Source organism: Papio anubis, chromosome 7 (assembly GCF_008728515.1).
Source record: "Papio anubis isolate 15944 chromosome 7, Panubis1.0, whole genome shotgun sequence".
Taxonomy (NCBI): domain Eukaryota; kingdom Metazoa; phylum Chordata; class Mammalia; order Primates; family Cercopithecidae; genus Papio; species Papio anubis.
In genome coordinates, this window is record NC_044982.1 from 3072387 (window position 1) to 3097754 (window position 25368).

The following is a 25368-nucleotide window of genomic DNA, read 5'->3' on the forward strand; positions in this document are numbered from 1 at the left end:
CCTAGTCGTTCCACAGAATAAGGAGAAATACTAAATTGCTGTTGTATAAATACATGTTGTGAATTCAGAGCAGGTTCTTATCATTATGGCCTGGGTTAATACAACCCCAAAAAACAACAGGATTTTAGAGACCATCCTATTCAACCCTCTTGCAAACAAGAGGAAATCAGGAAAAGAAAGAAAAAGATCTTCTAAGGTCCTGCTATCCTTCTGTGGGGAATGTGTCTGGAATCCGGTCTCCTAACACCCAGGATACTACAATCTTCAGGAGGCAAGAGCTGGGAAAAACCTTGGAAGAGGAGGAGCAGTGGCCTATGTGGAAAGGAAGCTAGTGAGAAATCACAGGACTCTCACCGTACTTCTCCTTGTCCACTGTGTCTAATCTAAAATTGAATTAGCAGCTAAGAGGAGATGGACATGGACCAGATTTTTTTAAAATTTATTTTTATTTTTTGAGACAGGGTCTCTTGCCCTGTTGCCCAGGTTGGAGTGTAGTGGTGTGATCACAGTTCACTGTAGCCTTGACCTCCTGGGCTCAATCAATCCTCCCCCTCAGCCTTCCAAAGTGCTAGGATCACAGGTGTGGGCCACCGTGCCCAGCTCACGGACAGGATTTGACATATAACCTTAAGCTCAGAATTTAAAAACAGGTAATCAGATAAATAACCTTTCCTATCTAAAATACTGTCTCATTTTTGAAGGGAGGAGCATTTTTATCTCCAACATAAATATCTCCCTTTGCTACTGTGGTAATTCCTACATTTTATGTTCTGAGATGAGAAGACAGTCACCCAAATTCCTGACAACCATTCAGGCCTGAGTTCTTTTTTAGCTCTCCTCTGTTAAACTAACGCAGAAATCTTGTTTTCCAACCCATTATAGTTGAATTGGTAGCTAGAATTCCAATCTCCCAATTACTTCCCAACTGCTAACTTAGAACACCTCCTAGAGGTTGCAGTGAGCTGAGATCGCGCCACTGCACTCCAGCCTGGGTGACAGAGCAAGATTCCATATCAAAAAAAAAAAAAAAAAAGACAATGATCTCCACTTTGGATGCCATATTAATATAGCTCAGGATACTGCACTGAGAATGAAATTCTGAGCATGGCCATGGCATCCCTGCATCCTGCAGCTTCTGCATACCCCTTCAAAGGTATGTTCTAGTCACGCCAACTCCTTTTAGTTACTAGAACATACTAAGTTTGTCTGTTTGTTTATTTTTGAGATGGAGTCTTACTCTGATGCCTATGCTGGAATGCAGTGGTGCAATATCGGCTCGCTGCAACCTCCGCCTCCCAGGTTCAAGGGATTCTTCCGTCTCAGCCTCCTGAGTAGCTGGGATTACAGGTCCCACTACATCTGGCTAATTTTTGTATTTTTAGCAGAGATAGGGTTTCATCATGTTGGCCAGGCTGGTCTCGAACTCCTGACCTCAGGTGATCTGTCCACCTTGGCCTCCAAAGTGCTGGGATTACAGGTGTGAGCCACCGCCCCTGGCCACAGAAGACACTAAATTCCTTTAAATGTCTTCTCTCTTTTCATCCTTTAAGTCCCAGGCAGATTCCCTGAAAACATACCTAAGTAGGTCTCCTTGTTTTTGCATAATAGCCATCTGTCCACTTCTTTCCTGGGATGTCTTTCAAGTTATGAAGACACATTTCTGTGCACCTGTTTATTATCCCTGTGTCACCCACAGGGAGCATGCCTGTCTCCTTTCACTACTGGTATACCTGAAACTAAGCCTGGCACACAACTGAAATGCATTTGTTTGATAAATGCCTGCATGAAAGCACTACCAACCAACAATTGTGGTTTGAGCCAGCCTCAGCATTCTAATGACCACACAGCTTTTAAATCCTCAGCAGCACAATGCTTGTTACAGAGCTGTCACAGTTCTGATGACAGGGGAGCAGGTCAAATGAAGGCAATGATTTTTAAGTCCCTACTAACAGTACAGTAGAAATGAAACAAAGTGAATTAGAGCCAAAAAGCAGGAAAAAGATAGACTATTATAGGAATTCAAAAGATTTGGCTTTAAGTTGCTAAGTTCTGGAGGAATTTGTTAGGCAGCAGTGGATAACTAATATTCTGCAGATACTATGTTAAAATGTGAGAACCCCTGAATTACAGCAAAGGTCATACCAGGGATGCAGCGTGAAAACAAAAAGGACAGGTAAATGGGACCAGATAGAGAGATGACTAGTACAAATTTAATTCTGTAGGCAAAAGAGCAGCCAAAGAACCCCAAGAGAGGTGGTGGCGGGTTATTAGCCCAAATAACTTTACGTATTCACCTCTCTACTGGAATTATGTATTAGGTAGACACTGGCAGGCAGCAAATGTGTAAATAAGCTTTATGCTAAGTTAAACAAGGAGGACAGGGAGGAAGCTGGAAGCTAACAGTTATCTAGTGCCTGCTGTGTCTGAAGCATAGAGCCAGATGCTTCACATCTACAGTCTTATCTAAGCTTAATTTTCACAACTCTATCAGCTGACTATGATCATCTCCAATATACAGAGAAAGACGCCTGAGACAGGTTAGGAAACTTGTCCAAAGACTCAGCTAATATATGCTGAAGTCAGGATTCTCACTTTGGGTTACCTGACTCCAAAGCCTACGCTCATCTCAGGATTCCACACTGCTACCTTAGAAATTTAACTAAAAAAAAATCAACAAATTATAAGCTGCTGATATAGAAAAGTCCAGAGCAACAGGTGGGTACGGGCACAGAGCTTTTTACGAAGTTGACAATCTGCATACAAGTGAGATAAAAATGCCAGAGACTTCATAATCTCTGAATCTGATGACCAAAGATAGTTAAATTTGGATAGGAATAATTTACTGAAAGGCAAATGTGAACTTTAAGGAAAGTCCCTCTAAGGACTATACGAGAAAATTTTTAAAGTTTTGTAATGTAAAAGGCCATTTAAATAAGAGAAACTCACCTTATTTCTACTATTTTTTTTTTTTTTTTTGAGACAGAGCCTCGCTCTGTCGCCCAGGCTGGAGTGCAGTGGCGCCATCTCGGCTCACTGCAAGCTCCGCCTCCCAGGTTCATGCCATTCTCCTGCCTCAGCCTCCTGAGTAGCTGGGACTAAAGGCGCCCGCCACCACGCCCAGCTAATTTTTGTATTTTTAGTAGAGATGGGGTTTCACCGTGTTAGCCAGACTGGTCTCAATCTCCTGACCTCATGATCTGCCCTCCTCGGCCTCCCAAAGTGCTAGGATTACAGGCGTGAGCCACCGCCCGGTCTATTTCTACTATCTTAATACAACTTATTTCTCCACCTTCCCTTTTCAATCTTAAATAGATGTTAGTTGGGGAAAAAAATCAAATTACATAGAAACATATAAATTGAAAGAATTCTCTCCTTACTGATCAATCTATATCCTCCACACATTTTCATATCTATACATCCTCTATGGAACTGGTACACAAGAGGAGAATAAACACCTCTGAAGACAAAGATTTGAAATCCTGGCAATGGGGATATCAAGGACACTAAATCTATATATAGTATCAGAGCAGTAAAGAAACATGTCCCAATAGCCAGGACCTGGGGGTTGTCAAGTATTACCATTTGACAAGTAGAAAAAGAGAGAGAGAGAGACAGAGAATTTTAGTCTCTAGTTAAAAAAAAAAAAAAGACAATTTTACCAACCAATACGAAAGTAAAATGAATAAGTGAAAGAAAACTTGGGGGTTATAAGACATAAAACTGATCTAAACCATCACAATGAAGGTGTTTAGGCTCCCTTCTCCAGATACACAGGTATGCGACGGGAGACCAGGCCACCTAAGTCACTCCCTCATCACTGTACAGAAACTGTCTCTTTGCCTCAACTACTACAGCACCTAAACGGTGCATGAAAGGCCCTCTCACACAAACCAAGACAGAGAGGCTGGCAAAGTTCATGAGAAGGAATTTTCAAGAAAATGCATTTGTGTAAAAAAGCAAAAAAAAAAAAAAAAATTTGCTTCTTAATATACAGAGTATCTCTGGAAGGACTCAAAGGAACTGATGTCACTGGTTGCCGCAGGCTGGTCTGGTCTCCCAAGTGCTAGGTAGGTAACCTATTTTAAAGACGACCCCTTCCCCAAATGCTCTAAGTATCAAAGACGACTTCCACTGTGACCACTGGGTATCTCCTCCCTCTCTTGGGGCTCTTCCTGAGAATGCCCCAGTACTCAATTCCTGGACTCTTTTCCCCTCCTTTTTAATTCCTTCACCATCATTTAGTGAATCTTCAGGGAAACAAAGATAAATGTATCAATATTTAGTCCTATATGCTAATATTTTTAATTCCCAATTTTAGAATGGATATTGTAAGTGAAACTGAACTATAGTTTTCTTTCCTGTTTCCAATATATTTCAATAGCAATGTTTCTGAATTTGGGAAAATAATTTGAAAGTTCCTCTTCTTAAGTTCTGGAACAGCTGAACAGAGGCAGAGTATGTACTCACAGTAGATCTCAAAGAATTCAATCATGAATTCCAGGTTTGACAATATTTTAAACTTTTTCAACTTCTGTTGTTGCTGATGTATATCGATTCTTTTCTAGAATTAATTTTGGTAAGTCTTGTTTTCCTAGAAAATTACCAATTTCTTTGGATATTCTAACATTTTTCAGAGTTGTAGAAAAGGTTCCTTTATAATAAGTGAAATTCTTCAGTATCTGGTATTTCCTCGTCATTTGTCTGTGTTTTCTCTCCCTTCCCCCGGCAACACCTAGTAGCTTATCTATTTCATTGCCTCTCTTCTCACTTCCTGGGGGAAAAATAAAACCCACCAAAGTTTTGGATTTACCATTTCTACTGTTTTCAAATTCATTATTTTCTGCCTTTAGCTTTACTAACTCCTTACATTATTATTTATTCCTGAGATTTATTTTGTTCCCTTTTCTAAACTATTAGTTTAATGTTTAATGCATTCCTTGTCATTCTTGTTTAATAATGTGTTTAAGGGTACAAATTTCCTAGAGCACCAAAAAGCAGTGTAACATAGGTTCCGACACACAGCTTATTATCAGTAATTTCTAGATACACTGCAATTTTTGTTTGTAATTTTCTTTGATCCAAGAATTTTATAGGTTCCACATGTTTGTATATTTTGTTTGCTTCTATTTTTATTGCTCTACATTAGAACCATAGCCTAGAAAGATGTTAGTCTGGTTTATTCAAATGTTATGTATTGCCCAACGCTGAGAAAATAATTTACCTCATAGTCATCACACACTGGAATAGTTACAATAACATCCTAGCACACAGCTGTTACGTATCCTGAAAAAGGGATTAAAACAGCTATAATATGGGCTAACGGAGGTGCTGTATTTTTTTTTTTTTTTTTTTTTTTTTGAGACGGAGTCTTACTCTGAAGCCCAGGCTAGAATGCAGTGGCGCAATGTCCGCTCACTGCAAGCTCCGACCCCCCGGGGTTCACGCCATTCTCCTGCCTCAGCCTCCCGAGTAGCTGGGACTACAGGCGCCTGCCACCACGCCTGGCTAATTTTTTTGTATTTTTAGTAGAGACGAGGTTTCACCGTGTTCGCCAGGATGGTCTTGATCTCCTGACCTCGTGATCTGCCCGCCTTGGCCTCCCAAAGTGCTGGGATTACAGGCCTCAAGTGAGCCACGGTGCCTGGCCATGGAGGTGCTGTATATTAAGATATGTACCTTTTTTTCCCTACTTATTGTGTAATTAATGAATGGCCTAAGAGAGTTAAGTGATGAAGTCGTCTCTGTCATGCCTGTGTTTCTATTAATTTAGCTCAGATTTTCACCTATGTATTTTGGGGTTCTGGTAATCATTTGGTGTCCTATCATTAAAAATAAAATTTTAAAATATGAAAATAAAATAAAAATAATTGCCTTTCAAATGGCAATTGGTAAGTGAACTAGAACAACCACTTCTGAAGAACAAAGTGTGTGATTAGACCTGGAGACTCTGTCCCTGATGCAGATCAGTAAAGAAAGGAGAGGTGGGCAGCAAGTGATTATACATACGAAAAACCATGAAACCGGATCCCTACCTCGTAACACATGACTGCTGGTGGCTTAAAGATTACTTTAAACACTTGAAAACAACAGAGAAAAATATTTTTATGACCCCAGCTAGAGAAGAATTTCTTAAGGAAGACACAAAAAGAGCCAGGCATGGGGGCTCATGCCTGTAATCCCAGCACTTTGGGAGGCTGAGGCAGGCAGATCACAAGGTCAGGAGATTGAGACCATCCTGGCTAACATGGTGAAACTCTGCCTCTACTAAAAATACAAAAAAAAGTTAGCCGGGCGCAGTGGCGGGCGCCTGTAGTTCCAGCTACTTGAGAGGCTGAGGCAGGAGAATAGCATGAACCCGGGAGGCGGAGCTTGCAGTGAGCCGAGATCGTGCCACCGCACTCCAGCCTGGGTGACAGAGCGAGACTCCGTCTCAAAAACAACAACAACAAAAAGACACAAAGAGTACAAAGCATACAAAAAAACTGGTAAATTCAACTGCTTTAAAATTAGGAGCTTCTGCTATTCACTGAGAGACAATATCAAGAGAGTGAAGAAATACCATCAAGCAGAAGGTATGTGCCACTTATACAATAGAATCCATGATATATAATGATATCCTAAAATAACTAAGAAAAAAATCCACTAGAAATTAAACAAAAGATGAATAGGTACTTCACAGAAGAACCAAAAAAGCGTAAATATAAAAAGATGCATGACCTCATCAGCAATCAGGAAAATGTTACACTAAAACCACAGTGAGATTTTTCTTTCTTTTTTTTTTTTTTAAGACAGGATCTTGCTCTGTCGCCCTGGCTGGAGTGTGGTGGTGCGATCACAGCTCACTGCAGCTGTAAACTCCTGGGCTTAATCAACCCTCAGCCTCCCAAATATCTGAGACCACAGCTACGTGCCACCATGCCCAGATAATTTAAAAAAAAAAAAAAATCTTTTTGTAGATACAGAGTCTTGCTCTGTTGCCCAGGCTGGTCTCGAACTCCTGGCTTCGAAAGATCTTCCCACCTAAGGCTCCCAAAGTGCTGGGATTTCAGGAGCAAGCCACCATGCCTGGCCAAATACCACTTTTATATTTACCAAACTGATGGCACAATTTTTTTTTTTTTTTGAGACGGAGTCTTGCTCTGTCGCCAGGCTGGAGTGCAGTGGCGCGATCTTGGCTCACTGCAACCTCCACCTCCCAGGTTCAAGCGATTCTCCTGTGATGGCACAAATTTCAAAAAATCAGAGAAAATCAAATTTTGATGAGGATGCTACATTACTTGTGTTCTCTTACATGCTTCTGATGGAAATATAAATTAGCACACCTGCTCTGAAAATAATTTGGCCTTCTCTAATGAACAAGGAGGATGTGTAGACAGACTCTGTGATACCAGAATTCTAAGTATATATATTTAAGAAACTCTTCACAAGTGTGCCAAGGATACACACAGGACAATTCACAGCAGTCATGTTTACATTACAAAAAGGAATCCGGGCCCGGCACGGTGGCTCAAGCCTGTAATCCCAGCACTTTGGGAGGCTGAGACGGGCGGATCACAAGGTTAGGAGATCGAGACCATCCTCGCTAACACGGTGAAACCCCGTCTCTACTAAAAAATACAAAAAGCTAGCCAGGCGAGGTGGCAGGCGCCTGTAGTCCCAGCTACTCAGGAGGCTGAGGCAGGAGAATGGCGTAAACCCGGGAGGCGGAGCTTGCAGTGAGCTGAGATCCGGCCACTGCACTCCAGCCCGGGCGACAGAGCGAGACTCCGTCTCGGAAAAAAAAAAGGCAATCCAAATGTCTCTGAATCACAGAATAAATACAGAGTGGCATATTCACATAATGGGATATTATATATTCTTGAAAATGGACATAGGAGTGAAGGTGAATTACAGCAAAATACATCAACATGGAACACAACGTAGGTAAAAGAAAGCAAAGCGGCTGGGCATGGTGGCTCACAACTGTAATCCCAGTACTCTGGGAGGCTGAGGCGGGCGGATCACTTGAGGTCAGGAGTTCGGCACCAGCCTGGCCAACATGGTGAAACCCCATCTCTACTAAAAACACAAAGATTAGCCGGGTGTGGTGGTGCACGCCTGTAATCCCAGATACTTGGGAGGCTGAGGCAGGAGAATCACTTGAATCCAGGAGGCTGAGGATGCAGTAAGCTGAGATCCCACCACTGCACTCCAGCCTGGGTAACCAGAGCGAAACTCTGTCTCAAAAAGAAAAAGAAAAAGAAAGCAAAAGCCAATAGGAGAATACACACAACATGAGTTCATTTATACAATTTTTTAAACTTTACACTACATTGGAGGGGCACGGTGGCTCATGCCTGTAATCCCAGCACTTTGGGAGGCCGAGGTGGGTGGACCACTTGAGGTTAGGAGTTCAAGACCAGCCTGGCCAACATGGTAGAACCCGGTCTCTACTAAAAATACAAAAATTAGCTGGGCGTGGTGGCACACGCCTGTAATCCTTGCTACTCGGGAGGCTGAGGCACAAGAATCGCTTGAACTTGGGAGGCAGAGGTTACAGTTAGCCGAGATTACACTACTGTACTCCAGCCTGGGAGACAGTGCGAGACTCAGTCTCAAACAAACAAAAAACACAAAAGAAACAAAAAACAGACCAAAAAAACCCTTTACACTACATTGATGAGGGATCCATATGTGGTAAAATTATAGACAAGCAAGAAAATAATAACACAAAATCCTTGTTAGTGGTTACCCAGTAGGTGGGCAATGAAGAAGGGGAATCAGGTTGAGGAGGTGCACAAAATGGGACTGATTTAAAGGTATGGTTGAAGATCTATTTCTTGAAGCAGGTAGTATAAGGGTGCTCATCTCATATATATATTTATATGCTAAACATGGAACATTCTTTTGTATGTAGTCAGTATTTAATAAAAATTAAAAACTAAATTTCAAAAAATTGCTTAGTTTTAGCTGAGTAATACAACAAAGCAGTTTTCTATAAATGTAAAATAAGAGTAGCAACAATGTGTGTGTGTGTGTGTGTGTGTGTGTGTTTTAAGAGATGGAGTCTTGCTCTGTCACTCAAGCCGCAGTGCAGTGGCATGAACATGGTTCACTGCAGCCTTGCCCTCTCCGGCTCAAGCAATCATCCAGCCTCAGCCCCCCAAGTAGCTAGGACTAGAGGTGTGCACCACCACACCTGGCTAACTTCTGTATGTAGAGAGAGGGTTTTGCCATGTTGCCCAGGCTGGTCTTGAACTCCTGAGCTCAGCAATCTGCCTGCCTTGGCCACCCAAAGTGCTGGGATTACAGGCTTGAGCCACCATGCCCAGCCAACAATGTGGTTTTTATGATCAAATATTTCAAAGACAAACTAAGAATTTTCCCATCTCCAAAACTCAAGGTTCTGGTGGTCAAGATTCCTAGAATCAGAGCAACATCAGGAAAAATTAATTTAGTGTTAAAACGAATTTGGTACTAACAAAATTAACTTATCAGATTTTACTAGGTATCTACCACATGTAAGGTGAATTTCCGTATGTTCCTTTGTTACCTTCCCATATGGAAAGTACTATGAATGACTGGCTCCAAGGGAACTTATGCAAAGAAAGCTATTTGATGTTATAAATTCAGGTTCTAAGGCTAGTTCAGTCCCTTATTCACTGGATGAGCGAACAAGCCACAAAATCTTAAGAGAGCTTTACCCTACTTATGTATAAGATAGATTTTGAAAACAGCTACTTCAGCCTGGCACAGTGGCTCACACCTGTAATCCTAGCACTTTGGGAAGCCGCGGAGGGTGGATCACCTGAGGTCGGGAGTTCCAGACTAGCCTGACCAACATGGAGAAACCGCGTCTCTAGTAAAAATACAAAAAAATTAGCTGGGTGTGGTGGCAGGCACCTGTACTCCCAGCTGCTCGGGAGGCTGAAGCAGGGGAATCACTTGAATCAGGGAGGCGGAGGTTGTGGTGAGCCGAGGTGGTGCCAATGCACTCCAGCCTAGGCAACAAGAGCAAAACTCTTGTCTCAAAAAAAAAAAAAAAGAAGAAGAAACAAAAAAAAGAAAACAGCTACTTCACAGGACTGTTGTGAAAAGTACATGAAATAATATACGATAAAGTGTGTGTAGAATTTGACTCCAGGAGCTACACTACCTAATCCCAATCCAGCAGTACCACTCACTGAGTCTAGGTAACTTGACCTCCCTGACCCTGTCACCTCTACAATGAAAGGATGCTTGACATACAGAGTGCACGGAACAGCAGCTGGCACACAATAAACTCCAGATGTGTGATTGTGATTCTGGCTGATGTTACTGTTAAATTCTCTCACAAAGGCGTAATTTGTACCCAAGTTTATATTTTCTGCAAATGGGTCCAGGCTATGCTGTAAGTTTAACCCACTTAAAATACTTGGTTTCTTGGTGAGTTTTCTAAAATAGCATAATGAATCATTGGCACAATGAAAAACATACTTTAGCTGGGTATGGTGGTGTGTGCCTGTAATCCCAGCTCCCTGGAAGGCAGGTTGGAATCCTCGAAGGAGGATGCTTGAACCCAGGAGTCTGAGACCAGCTTGGGCAAGATAGTGAGACCTCGATTCTAAAAACAATCAATCAATATCTAAAATACACTCTACTATTCTCAGTTTATAATGTATTCTAAATATCAAGCTGAATTATTTCTTGCCAAAACAAAAGTCTGGCAAGAAATTTAAATAAAGAAGCAACAATACTGAAAGCCGTTTTTTTTTTTTAATTTCTTCTATCTCTTTTGAAATCTAAAAATAAAGAAACATATATACATTTTTATTCTCAATTTTTTTTTTTTGGAGACAGAGTTTCTCTCTTGTTGCCCAGGCTGGAGTGCAGTGGTGCCATCTTGGCTCACTGCAACTTCCACCTCCCGGGTTCAAGTGATTCTCCTGCCTTAGCTTCCCAAGTAGCTGGGATTACAGGCATGCGCCATGACGCCTGGCTAGTTTTTTTGTATTTTTAGTAGAGACTGAGTTTCACCATGTTCATGAGAGTGGTCTTGAATTCCTGACCTCAGGTGATCCATCCACCTCGGCCTCCCAAAGTGCTGGGATTACAGGTGTGAGCCACTGTGCTTGGTTTATTCTTAATATTTTAAATATGTATAATCAGGCTGGGGGCAGTGACTCATGCCTATAGTCCCAGGGCTTTAGGAGGCCAAGAGGGAGGACTGCTTGAGCCCAGAAGTTCCAGGCTGCAGTGAGCTATGATCACAACACTGCACTTCACCTTGGACTACAAAGTAAGACCGTGTCTCAATCAATCAAATCAATCAATTAATCAACATAAGAACTGCCTGTCTTGGATTTCATTTGCCATCCCCTATTTGTATTAATTTATCAGATTTATGACACCTATCTGAATGTAGACACTTGATTATAAATAACAAGCAAGACTGTAACAACAGTTTTTACAGTGGTTACTACTTTTGTTAATGGCCTAAAAAGTCAATATAAGAAAATGAAAGAGAAAGGTAGTTAAAAAAAAGAAAAGAAAAAGATGAAAAAAGTTGTTAAACGAAAAGGATTTCCAAAATAACTTGTGCTTCACCCAACAGAGAAAGGAGGCCAGGAACTGGCCACTAAGGCATTCCTAGGAAGAGTTCCAGAGAGCGAGAAAATATTCAGCAGTGGCAGTGGCAGCTGTCTATGAAACTTAGAATATTTGGGGAAGGGATCATCTTTAAAATAGGTTACTTTGCCGGGCGTAGTGGCTCACACCTGTAATTCAGCACTTTGGAAGGCCCAAGTGGGTGGATCACTTGAGGTCAGGAGTTCGAGACCAGCCTGGCCAACATGGTAAAACCTCGTCTCTATTAAAAATACAAAAATTAGCTGGGTGTGGCAGCGGGCACCTGTAATACCAGCTACTCGGGAGGCTGAGGCAGAAGAATCACTTGAACTCGGGAGGCAGAGGTTGCAGTGAGCCGAGATGGCACCACTGCACACCAGCCTGGCCGACAGAGGGAGGCTCGTCTCATAAATAAATAAAATAGGTTACTTTAGTTGGGTGTAGTGGTGCGCACCTGTAGTCCCAGCTACCTCAGGAGCCTGAGGTGGAAAGATACTTGAGCCTAGGAATTCGAGGCTGCAGTGAGCTCTGGTCTTGCTGCTACATTTCAGCCTGGGCAACAGGATAAGACCCCATCAATCAATCACTCACTCAATAAAAAATAAATAAAATAGGTTACCTTTTGGAAGAGGAGAGAAATTAAGAACTTTGGGGGAAACTGAAGGCAGACTAGGAGCCATTCTCATCTAGGGTGTGTACTGGGAATGCCACATCTCTAGATCCGCCAAGATAGGACCTCTAGAGAGGAAAGTACTGTGAAGGAAATACAAACTCCACAAATGTTTCTAATGCACAAGAAGGGCTGAAAACTACTGGCTTAAGAAAACCAAATCAACAGTGCCCAAAATAACCCAGTGGTGGCAGCAGTAAAAGTAATTACATGATAGACCACATGAAAAGCATGAACTGGTTCTCCTTGCTTTCAAATTATAAGGTTCCCTGATATGTCCCATGACCAAGATTCCCTAGGACACCAAAAAAGGCCACTACTTCTACTGCTAGAGAGCTCTAAGCACTAACAGTGGCTCCAAAGCAAATACTAGCTTTAAAAAGAAAACAGCCTCCCTCTTCCTGGGTAGCTGTCTGGTGCTTGAGGGGTATCGGAGTGGACCAGGCTTGCGGGGCACAGTGAATAACCCTATACCTTCCCATTTGAAATTAGAAGCAAAAAAGGCTGCTAAAATACTAATTCAGAGAAATGACTTCCAGAAATGACCTGATAAGATTATTCCTGACTGAACTGGATTCTGAATTCTTCTAGTTTTCTTTAATATCCGGCTACAACTTGCCAGTGAAGAATGAACTGCTCAATTTCAGAAGCCCTATAAACCAAAGCTGACAACTTGATGTAAATTTCGAGTCTCATGCCTGATGTGTAGGCCACCCAGAGAATTCACCAGAATGCCAGATGCCACAACCAGAGACATTCAAACTGCAAACCAGGACGAGAAGTTGTGGACTGCAGGTTATGGACAGCTTTTCCCAAGACTGTCAGAACAATGAGACTTCCCAACAAGGCTTTTACCCCTCTCAATTTTTCCTCACTAATGCCCACGTCTTTCACTTTGGCAGGATCATGCTGTAGCTAAAATTTCACAGTCAGTAGCTTCTGTGGGTAACTTGCACTCCCTGCTTTATACTTAGCCTGGTCATGGAATGCTGGATTGCCTCTTAAACAGGGAGGAATCTGTGCAGTTCATGACACTTCTCGTTGCGATTTGGGTATGGCAGAGCAGATCACTTGGTTAAAATTGGCAGACTCCTTGTTTGGCTATACAATTGTAGTTGATTTGGTTCATAAAAACCCTGGCTAAGGACCATACTCTATATGCTTGGTGTGATCCTCATGACAGTCATAATGGTAGTCTCTCTGGTATGCTGTATCCTCCCAAAGTGTTAAATGTCTCCATGTAGCCACCTATCTGATGTCAAATGGTTTCTCTCTGGCTAAAACAACAAAAACTCAAAAGAAACACATGATAATGAGAACACCCCATCAATGGCATGCTGAAACGGGAAACCCAAAATGATGGCAACTGAGAACAGCAGGGATATCCTAGGTTTTGGTTACACTCTTACCTAGGTGAAAGCCTGACCAAAAGGGAAGAATTGTTAAATAAAAATTATAGGAAGCCACTGTTTGGGACTAAGTTCCTGCATTAGGCCCCAGGAAACCAGGTTAAAATTAAAAATGGAATAATCCCTGCTAAGGTTCCACATTCCCAAACCTAAATTAAGTTATCTGACCTTCCTAGAAATCAGAAGGAGATAACAGCTAATTTCCCAAACAGCACAGTTTATTACTCATTTTCTGAGACAGTCTCGAGCTGTCGCCCAGGCTAGAGTCCAGTGGTGTGATCTCGGCTCACTGCAACCTCCGCCTCCCAGGTTCAAGTGATTCTCGTGCCTCAGTCTCCCGGGTAGCTGAGGCTATGTCACCATGCTCAGCTAAATTTTGTATTTTTAGTAGAGACGCAGTTTCACCATGTTGGCCAGGCTGGTCTCGAACTCCTGGCCTCAGGTGATCCACCTGCCTCGGCCTCCCAAAGTGCTGCGATTACCGGCGTGTGCAACCGCATCCAGCCCCCGACTGAAGATTTAAACTGTCCTGGCTGGGCGCGCTGTCTCAGGCCGGTAATCCCAGCACTTTGGGAGGCCAAGGCGGGTGGATCACCTGAGGCCAGGAGTTGGAGACCAGTTTGGCCAACATGGTGAAACCCTGTCTCTACTAAAAATACAAAAATTAGCCAGGCTTGGTGGCATGCACCTGTAGTCCCAGCTACTCAGGGGGCTGAGGCAGGAGGATCGCTTGAACCCAGGAGGCGGAGGTTGCAGTGAGCTGAGATCACACCACTGCACGCCAGCCTGGACCACAGGGCGAGACTCTGTCTCAAAAAAAAAACCCAAAAAACAAACAAAAAAAACCACCTAACCAACTTCAGTTGGCACAATAATAAAGTTCCCACTACTTTAATCCTTACAAAAAAAATGTAGTGTGAAGTAACCTGATGTTAACTAATCAGTTACTTTTCTATGTGGGGTAGTCTATTGTGGTCTGTTGTTCTGTCTCCCTGTCCCTGCCTTACAAAGAAAAGGAACTCTGAAAAGACCAGTACACGATTTGTTCTTTGCTTCAACTTTTTTTTGAGACAGGCAGGGTCTTACTCTGTTGCCCAGGCTGGAATGCAGGGGCACCATCATAGCTCACTGCAGCCTTCAACTTCTAGGCTCAAGTGGTCCTCCCATCTCAGCCTCCTGAGTAATTGGGACTACAGATACACACCACTACACCTGGTTAATTTATTTAATTTTTATTTGGTAGAGACGGGTCTCTCTATGCTGCCTAGGCTGATCTCAAATTCCTGAGCTCAAGTGATCCTCTCGCCTCAGGCTCCCAAAGTGCTGGGATTACAGGAGTAAGCCATTGTGCCTGGCCTGCCTCAGCCTTCTTCAGCCTTTGCCTGTCTCTAAAGCCAACTTCTGCTCAGCTCATAGGAACACTTATTCTATTTCATGGAATGTAGTGTTGCTCTATTTTAGAATCATGATAAGGCCAATGGAAGGAAGGGAGGGAAGGAGGCTGAGGCAGGTATCAGCAGGATTTCCCCACAAAGACCCTGATGAAATCTATAGTCAATAATGCTTTAATAAATCCTAGTGGGTATTCTGCATATATTTGTGTTTAATGTTCCTTTTTTTCTTCCTCTGTAAATCTCATTAAAATTTAAAAACACAGGGATTTCCCTTTCTGTCCTACTAAGTCTAGATTTAAGAATGGTGGTTAAATCTTACTCAAAAAATGCTTTACTACTGGGTCAACAGTATCAACTTCGATGAATTCTCCATTGAAAAGTCTGCCCGACCTTGCTTGGTAGCGGTGGCTCAAGCCTGTAATCCCAACACTGGGAGGCCGAGAGGCCAGGTGGATCACGAGGTCAGAGGTCCGAGACCATCCTGGCGAACAGTGAAACCCGTCTCTACTAAAATACAAAAACTACTTGAAGGCGGATGGCGGGCACCTGGTCCCAGTTACCGGGAGGCGTGAGGCAGGAGGTAAGTAAACCCGGGAGGCCCGGGCGTTACAGTAGAGCTGAGGAATCCAGCCCACTACCTCCTAGCCAGGAAGCTGACAGAAGCGGGAACTCCGTCTCTCAAAAAAAAAAAAAAAAAAAAAGAAAAGAAAAGTCTTGTTCTTGCTTTGTTTAATATTTTAATTGGATGGAGACATCCATATCCAATTTACATAGAAGCTAATACAAATGACCCATTATTCCAAAATCCCCCAAAAGACTGGAATTAAGGCAGAAAATCAATTAAATGAATTTTAGCAGCAATCAAACAAATTCAGGCAGGAGAAAAAAAAAAACAATTCCAAGTATGGAATAAAGTAGGCTTCTGTTGAGCGAAACGCCTGTAGGAGTACCAATGAGGCTGAGGGGATTTACTCTGCAGAAGAGAAAATCAACAAGACCCAAAATAGCAACTTCTAAGGGCTGGTTATGCTTGGAGTGACTATAACTCCATATGACAAAACAGTAAACAGTGTTGTAGAAGTTTCTAGAAGACAGATGCTAGTCTGAAGGGGAAAAGGCTCTAATAACAAAGCCACTGAACACTGAAACAAGATGCTACGGGAAGGAGTGTGTCTCCATCCCTGAACGTGCTCAAGGTTGGCTAACTAACCAGCTATCATAAATACATTTAAAAAATCAATTATTTCATTACATGTTACAAATTTCTTCTTGTTGTTGTTTTGAGACAACATCTTGCTCTGTTGCCTCCTGGGTTCAAGCAATTCTCCTGCCTCAGCCTCCTGAGAAGCTGGGATTATAGGCGTGTGCCACCACGCCCAACTAATTTTTGTATTTTTAGTAGAGATGAGGTTTCACCATGTTGACCAGGCTGGTCTCAACTCCTGACCTCAAGTGATCCACCCACCTTGGCCTGGGCATGGTGGCTCACATGTGTACTCCTAGCAAGTGGAGGCTGAGGCAGGTGGATCACCTGAGGTCAGGAGTTTGAGACCAGACCAGCCTGGCTAACATGGCAAAACCCCTATCTCTACTAAAAATACAAAAATTAGCCAGGTGTAGTGGCAGGCGCCTGTAGTCCTAGCCACTCAGGAAGCTGAGGGAGAAGAATTGCTTGAACCCAAGAGGCGGAGACTGCAGCCAACTCAGATCCCGCTACTGCACTCCAGCCCGGGCGACAGAGCAAGACTCCATCTCAAAAAACCAAAAACAAACAAAAAACTGACCTAAAAGATGTTTAAGAATAGAATAGTATTCCAGATAAAGTAGTGAGACATTCAAAGGTATATAGTCAGATGCTGTGGTGTGCGTTTGTAGACCCAGCTACTTGGGAGGCTGAAGTGGAAGAACTGCTCAAGCCCAGGAGTTCACGGCCAGCCTGGGCAACAGAGCAAGACCCATCTCTTTAAAAAAAAGTACAAAAACAATGGAGAAAAATAAATCTCTCACCAGAATCTAACGTTTATTAATTCAATGGCTGGAAAAATACAAAGGAAAAATGAAGAGACTTATCTGTGAAAATAATATCAATTTGCAAACATAGTCAACTCACGCTTACTTAAATGTGCATTTAGTAAATGTTCATGACCCAGTGTGCAAGCCTGAATATCATGAAACCGATTTTTTTTTTTGTTTTTTTTTTTGTTTTTTGGAGACTAGTCTCGCTCTGTCGCCCAGGCTGGAGCGCAGTGGCGCGATCTCAGCTCACTGCAATCTCCGCCTCCTGGGTTCATGCCATTCTCCTGCCTCAGCATCCGGAGCAGCTGGGACTACAGGCACCCGCCATCACGTCCGGCTAATTTTTTATATTTTTAGTAGAGACAGGGTTTCACCGTGTTAGCTAGGATGGTCTCGATCTCCTGACCTCGTGATCCGCCCGCCTTGGCCTCCCAAAGCGCTGGGATTACAGGCGTGAGCCACCGCGCCTGGCCTGCAATGAAACCGATATTTTAACACATGTGTTCAAACACTGCCTGAATGAGCCAGTCCACCTTTTTCAGCAGTGGTGGTAAAAACAGATTGCATACTGCTGATGGCGGAATGTTCCTTACAATGAATGTTAGCTGCTAGGGCATGCTCCACGGCTTTAAATCACTAAGAGAGCTGTTCCTGAAGCAAGTGTAATACAACTAGGAATGGTGCTGAGAAGGAAAAAGTCTGCAAGAATGACTATTCCAAAGAGGGCTGACAAAGTTGCCTGGTACACTCTACATTGTTGCAAAATTGGTGGGGGAGAAAAATGGGGGCAGGTGCTGGCGGTAAGATACTTGGTGAAAAAGAACTGGAAACAAATGTATATAAAATGCTTCTAATTTACTTTATAAGCATATGAAGTTATATACACAATTTTAAACAATGCCCTATAAACTGAAAATATTATACTTATCAAGTTATTTAACTTGGGATACAGCTGGCTTTAGAGTAAGTCTTCTGTGAATGGTTCATACTTGAATGATACTAAAAACAAATCTTAAAGTTTTAATTATTATTATAAGCCAAAATTAATTCAGATACAAATATGCATAATCACACTAGTGGGCTAACCAGACAAACTACCATGCACTAAACTGATAATGATGTGACAAATAATAAAAGAAGAGCAGCAATGCAAAATCATGACCAAAAAAAGAAAATAAAAAATGAATAAAGGAAGCAAGCAAACAAGAAGGAAAACCCACAGCCAACTCGATACAACACCATAGTAAAAATTTTTCCTGGAAAACTGTTAGGATTACAATTATATCCAGGTACACATGAATAGTGGAAGGTACGTAACATCATAGAATACTCGATTAGAGCCCTCAGTGAACATCCTTGTATGTTAATTTTAGTTCTGAATATCAAATTATAGTAACCCCTAGTGTATTTATTAGTACCAAATCCTTAGATAGCTGAAGATATGAAAGTTTAAGGAAATAGATAAAATTTACTCTTCAGGACAAAGGACTGGAATTTTTAGATGTTTCATGTCCACCTTGAGAAGCCTTAAGGCCCATTATGGGTTGCAGATCACAAAGAACCACTTGTTGAAATAACATTTTTAGTGCAGAGAAAGTCTATCTCCCTACCCACCTCCCACACACATAACAGGGACAGGGCTTCAAAATTACCAGGATATAAATAACCATGAGGAATACATTAGAAATGTATATAGAGCATTGCACTTATCAAAATATCGCACAACTGTACAGTGCTATGCAGTTTACAAAGCCCTTTTATATGCATTATTTTATTAATACTCACATCCATCAAAAGATGAAATTATCTCCCTTTAAAGATGAGAAACCCAAGGTCCAGAAAAGTTAAGTGCCTTGTTCAAGGTCAGACATTTGGCTAAGTGGCAGAGCCAGGACTTAAATTCAGTACTTCCTGTTCCCAGTTCATGGTCTCTGTACCCCTCAACTACTATAGGTCAAATCTAGAAATCAAATGATGTATGTAAAAAGACTTTGCAAAGTTAAAAACAACTAGAAAAATTTTATTATGAAGATCATTAATTATTTGCTGATGTCCTACTAGTGAGTGAAATACCTATGTCTGGGCCCAACCTAATTGCTTAGGCATTATTATGTAAGTGTTAGGACTTTCAAAAATCTGCCCAGGTGATTCTAAAAGGCACTAGGGCAAAGACCTGATCTATGTTAAATGATACCAATGGCAATACTGCTTTATGAACATGCTTTTCTACTTTCAGTTTTACTTTAACACTTCCCTTTTATATTAATCATCACTCCTTAATCAGATGTGGTGTGTCAAGGGTTTAAGGAAGCCAAAGTGTTCACTTTAAAATTTTCAGTATTAGCTATAAGAAAGGTACAAATTTGCACAATGTCAATTACATGAAAATATTTTTGTACTGTATTATTTTTTTTAAAACTCTAGTCAATATTAAGAGTATTCAATAAAAAGTATAGCCTTGCACAACTATATCAATTAAAAAGTACAAAAAAAAAGCACAGCCTTTAGTTTGTGCTGTTAAGAACATTTAAAAATAATTTTCAACCGAAAATAACCCAACAATTTTTTAGGAAATACTAGATTAACTTGCATTCATTTGAGGAATAGGAAGCTTTATGGCATTAAACATAAAATAAAAACAACAGTTGAGGTATTTAAGGGACAAATTAGATGGCAATTAGCACTGACAATCGTTTAAAAAGTACTGGATATTGAACCAATCTTACCTTTTGTAGACTTGTTGGATTCAACTGAGTTTTGTCAATTATTTTTATTGCAACCTAGAAAGAATAAAAAATATTTATGGATTTTAAGAATGTAGTAATTATGGACTGATAAATGCCAAGATATATGGCATTAAGAAGCAAGCAAGCAAGCAGCAAACCTCAAAACCTAAAACTCAGCTGGTTACAAAAAGCAATTTAACTTTGTAATTGTAACTTTATAAAATTGTGTAACTGAAAATAAGGGCTTCCATACCAATGCTTTCTCACTAAACTTCTCTCTACCCTAAATACAAGAGACCCTAATAGGCAGGAATATCATCAGCCATATTTGGCTTGAAGTTACAGATAATTGATCTTTGTCCGTCTACAATTCTTTTTTTTTTTTTTTTTTTTTGAATGAGGTCTGGCTCCTTAGCCAGGCTGGAGTGCAGTGGCGGATCTCAGCTCACTGCAAGCTCCGCCTCCCGGAGTTCGCCATTCTCCTGCCTCAGCCTCCAGAGTAGCTGGGACTACAGCCCACCACACCTGCAGCCGGCTAGTTTTGTATTTCTTAGTAGAGATGGGGTTTCACCCGTGTTAGCCAGGATGGTCACCGATCTCCTGACCTGTGATCCGCCCATCTCTGGCCTCCCAAAGTGTTGGGATTACAGGCTTGAGCCACCGCTGCCGGCCTTTTTTTTTTTTTTGGAGACAGAGTCTTGCTCTGTCGCCCAGGCCTGGAGATGCAGTGGCGGATCTCAGCTCACTGCAAGCTCCATGCCTCCCGGGTTCACAGCCATTCTCCTGCCTCAGCTCCCGAGTAGCTGGGATTACGGCGCCCGCCACCTCGCCTGGCTAGTTTTTGGCATTTTTTTTAGTAGAGACAGAGTTTCACTGTGTGTTAGCCAGGGTGGTCTCGATCTCCTGACCTGCGTGATCCGCCGTCTCAGCCTCCCAAAGTGCAGGATTACAGGCTTGAGCCACGGCCCGGCCCCTCACCGTAATTCTTAAGGATTGAGGGAGGAGGGGAAGTATGTCAGAAGTGTTTGACCCAGAGCAACTCCATCTTGAAAAGGGGCTGGGTAAAATAAGTCTGAGACCTACTGGGCTGCATTCCCAGGAGGTTAGGCATTCTTACTCACAGGGTGAGATAGGAGAAGCTTGGCACAAGATACAGGTCACAAAGACTCTGCTGATAGAACAGGATGCAGTAAAGAAAGAAGCAGGCCAAAACCCACCAAAACCAAGATGGCGATGAAAGTGACCTCCTGATGCGTCCTCCTCCTCATTATGCATCACTAATTATAATGCATCCCAGCATGCTTCAAAGACACTCCCACCACCACCACTGGGCGGGGTTTACAGTACAGGCAACTGTGGGAAGTTACCTAAACAGTTCCCTATAAGGGGAGGGAGCTTCAGTTCAGAATCACTGCCTTTTCCCAAACTCATGAATAATCCACCCCTTGTTTAGCATATAATCAAGAAATACCTAAAAGTAGACTCAGTCAAGCAGCTGATACTGCTGCTCTATGGAGCAGCCATTCTTTGGTTTTGATTTACTTCTTTTTTTTTCCTTTTTTTTTTTTTTTTTTTGAGACAGGTCCCACTCTGTCAGCAGGCTGGAGTGCAGTGGCCGGATCTCCAGCTCACTGCAAGCTCCACCTCCCAGGTTTACGCCATTCTCCTGCCTCAGCCTCCCGAGTAGCTGGGACCACAGGCTGACCGCCACTGGGCCCGGCTAGTTTTCTATCTATTTTTAGTAGAGAGCCCGGGGTTTCACGGTGTTAGCCAGGATGGTCTCGATCTCCTGACCTCGTGATCCGCCCGTCTCGGCCTCCCAAAGTGCCGGGATTACAGGCTTGAGCCACCACGCCCGGCCTCTGTTTTTGTTTTTGTTTTTTTGAGACAATCTCCCTCTGTTGCCCACGCTGGAGAGCAGTGGCATGATCTTGGCTCACTGCAACCTCCGTCTCCCAAGTTTTAATAGTTTCTCCTGCCTCAGCCTCTGGAGTAGCTGGGATCACAGGTGCGCACCACCACGCCCGGCTAATTTTGTATTTTCAGTAGAGACAGGGTTTCACCATGTTGGCCAGGCTGGTCTCAAACTCCTGACCCCAGGTGATCCACCCGCCTTGGCCTTCCCAAGTGCTGGGATTACAGGTGAGAGCCACAGTGCCTGGTCTGTTTCTTTACTTCTTTTATAAACTTGCTTTCACTTAAAAGAAAAAAAAAAAAGAAAAGAAAATCTGGGGGCTTCAAACTAATAAATGTATTGTTATAACATTTTATATTTAAGTCACTTATAGACAAGGGGAAAATCTCCTCCAAACCAAGAGAGAGAGAGAGAGAGAGAGAGAGAGATTATACACAGAAAGCACTTCTAAAAACATATGCAACGTAGCAAATCTTTTCTTTACAATTTACTGACACTTTAAATTTAGCTGACTCTGGGATGGATAAGCATACAAATACTTGGGTATTGAATCTGAAAACTTTAAAAACTTTTTTTTTTTTTTTTTAAATAGAAAAGCCCTTTGGGCAGTTAAAGAAGGAAAGGGAACAAGATCCAAACCAATCTGTTGGGTAACCAAGTGAATATATATAGAGGCAACAAAAGGGTCACCTAGCAGCCTTTGTTCAGAAAGGGTTAGCATGCCCCAGCCAGTATTTTTAAAAACCATTAGGATATAGGAAGTACTATAGCTTCTATAGCTTCTGGTCAGCTCATCGCTGTCAGGTAAAAACGATTTCTATGGACTCTGGGTATCCAGAATGGGAAAAGAATGGAAGTGACAATAGAAGAGAAGAAAAGTGGAGAGAGGCTTTGCCATGACCAAGGAATATCAAGTAACTCAGCTTTGCACCTGAGCTCCAGAACAGCAAATGAGCCCACCCCCATAAGATCAAAGAGGCTCTGCTTCCTACTGGCCATCCTGCAGGACCTGGGCCCAGAAGACCCACCCCTGAAGACAGCATCTATAGCCAAAGTCCAGGGAAGAAGCTTGCAGTTTCTCTACATCAAACATTCTCACACTTTTTGGTCCCTTTTACACTTTTAAAGATTACTGATTTCCCCAAATGTGGGTTGTATCAATGAATATTTATCATAATAAAAATAAAAACTGAGAAATTATTTTAAAAAGTATTTAACAACTGATTTCAAAATAACAATAAGCCCATTATAACACAAATAATATATATTATATGAACTTTTCATACAAGCTTCTGCATTCGATCTGTTGTGATATCACACATCATGGAACCTCTGGAAAATTCCACTCTACACTTGTGAGAGAGAGAATGAAAAAAGCAAATGTTTTAATAGTATCACAAAAATAGTTTTGACTCTGCGGACTCCTGAAAAGGGTCTCAGAAAACCTCCAGGGATCTCCCCATGCCATACTTTTGAGAATGGCTGCCCTCTGTACTTGAACACCATGTTTTAAAAACCCTGCTTAACTTGGTCTAAAGCCTCCACCTGACCATATTACTTATTCCCTGAGTCTATAACCTCCAGAGGAGCTACAGAAAAAAATCACTTCAACAAGGCACCCAGCAATTCTGACCCTGGAGTGGATGGGCCATCACCACCATTTTCAGGAGGAAGCAAATCAGAACTGGGGAAGGAGTGTAGAATAAATGAGTGTGTGCGCCTGAAAAACGCAAAGTTGGAATTCTAATTTTGTATTTGGAAAATATAAGTGTCAATGGAAACTGAATAAGCAAAAGAAAATACTGACTACTGAAACAGGCAAACACGAACTGTCTTATGCATATCTCAACTGGGGAAAAGACATCTTATTTGTCTTTATAGCCCTAATTGGCACATAAGGAGTACTCAATAAACGCTGAGTTGTCTGGGTGTGGTGGCTCATGCCTGTAATCCCAGCACTTTGGGAGGCCGAGGTGGGTGGATCACCCGAGGTCAGGAGTTTGAGACCAGCCTGGCCTACATGGTGAAACCCTGTCTCTACTAAAAACACAAAAATTAGCCGGGCTTGGTGGCGGATGCCTATAATCCCACCAGCTACTTGAAAGGCTGAGGCAGGAAAATCACTTGAAACCTGGAGATGGAGGTTATAGTGAGCCAAGATGGTGCCACTGCACTCCAGCTTGGGCAAAAGAATGAGATTCCATCAAATTAAATAAATAAATAAATAGGCCAGGCATGGTGGCTCACGCCTGTAGTCTCAGCACTTTGGGAGGCCGAGGCAGGCAGATCATGAAGTCAGAAGATAAGAGACCATCCTGGCCAACATGATAAACCCCATCTCTACTAAAACTACAAAAAATTAGCTAGGCATGGCGGCACCGGCCTGTAATCCCAGCTACTCGGGAGGCTAAGGCAGGAGAATTACTTGAATCTGGGAGGTGGAGGTTGCAGTGAGCCGAGATCGTGCCACTGCACTCCAGTATGGCAAGAGAGCAAGACTCCATCTCAAACCGAGGCGGGTGGATCACGAGGTCAGGAGATCGAGACCATCCTGGCTAACACGGTGAAACCCCGTCTCTACTAAAAATGCAAAAAAAAAATAAAAATAAAAATAAAAAATAAAATAAATAAAAATAAATGCTGAGTTGATCTGAGGCCTTGAATACTCATAATTAGTAACCAAGAAACAGGGCTTCTGGTGTTTTAACAGATAATGTGGTTTTAAAAATTATATAGCTCAAAGTGGAATGAATTTTCTTCAAACTTTACCTTCATAAGCAATTTTACATGGTATACCTAGATCTCCCAATTCCAAATAAACCCTTAGACATACATACTCTTTTCTGGCCTCCATTCTGTTTTATTCCTCCTCCTCCTCATGGCCAAACCCATCAAAGATGCTGTCTTTCCAGTTCTTCTCTCTGAGCTCCTGAGACCTGGGTTCTATTTTCACACCTGGACTCTTAATCACTAGTTTCTCAGGGTCCTGCTCAATATCCTCCTCCTATTCTAAAGATTTTTTTTTCTTTTTTTTTTTTTTTTTGAGATGAGGTCTCACTCTGTTGTCCAGGTTGGAGTGCAGTGACATGATCACAGTTCACTGCAGCCTCGACTTCCCCAGGCTCAGATGATCCTCCCACCTCAGCCTCTTGAGCAGATAGAACTACAGGCACATGCCACCACGTCCAGCTAATTTTTTTGTAGAAATGAGGTCTCCTTATTTTAACCAGGCTGGTCTCAAACTCCTGGGCTCAAGAGATCTGCCCACCTCAGCCTCCCGAAATGCTAGGATTACAGGCATGAGCCACGGCATCTGGTCACTATGCCAAAGATTCTGATTCTGTTTTTTTTTTTTTTTTTCTTTTTCTTGAGACAGGGTCTCGCTCTGTTGCCCAGGCTGTAGCGCAGTGGCATGATCTTGGCTCACTGCAACCTCCGCCTCCCGGGTTCAAGCGATTCTCTTGCCTTGGCCTCCCCTAAGTAGCTGGGATTATGGGCACATGCCACTATGCCCAGCTAATTTTTGTATTTTTTTAGTAGAGACAGGGTTTCACCATGTTGGCCAGGCTGGTCTTGAACTCCTGACCTCAGGTGATCTGCCCACCTCAGCCTCCCAAAGTGCTGGAATTACAGGCATGAGCCATCTTGCCCG

General features: G+C 42.4%; 1 protein-coding gene across 14 annotated transcripts in view; it reads right to left on the reverse strand.

The window, feature by feature from the left end:
- MARK3 (microtubule affinity regulating kinase 3) overlaps window positions 1-25368 on the reverse strand; it is a 116007-nt gene that overhangs the window by 58672 nt on the left and 31967 nt on the right. For all 14 annotated transcript variants that reach the window (XM_003902310.2, XM_003902308.2, XM_003902311.2 and 11 more), the window contains one exon: window positions 19802-19855. In XM_003902310.2, the coding sequence (XP_003902359.1) occupies window positions 19802-19855 (54 nt within the window). The remainder of the gene's footprint in view (window positions 1-19801; window positions 19856-25368) is intronic.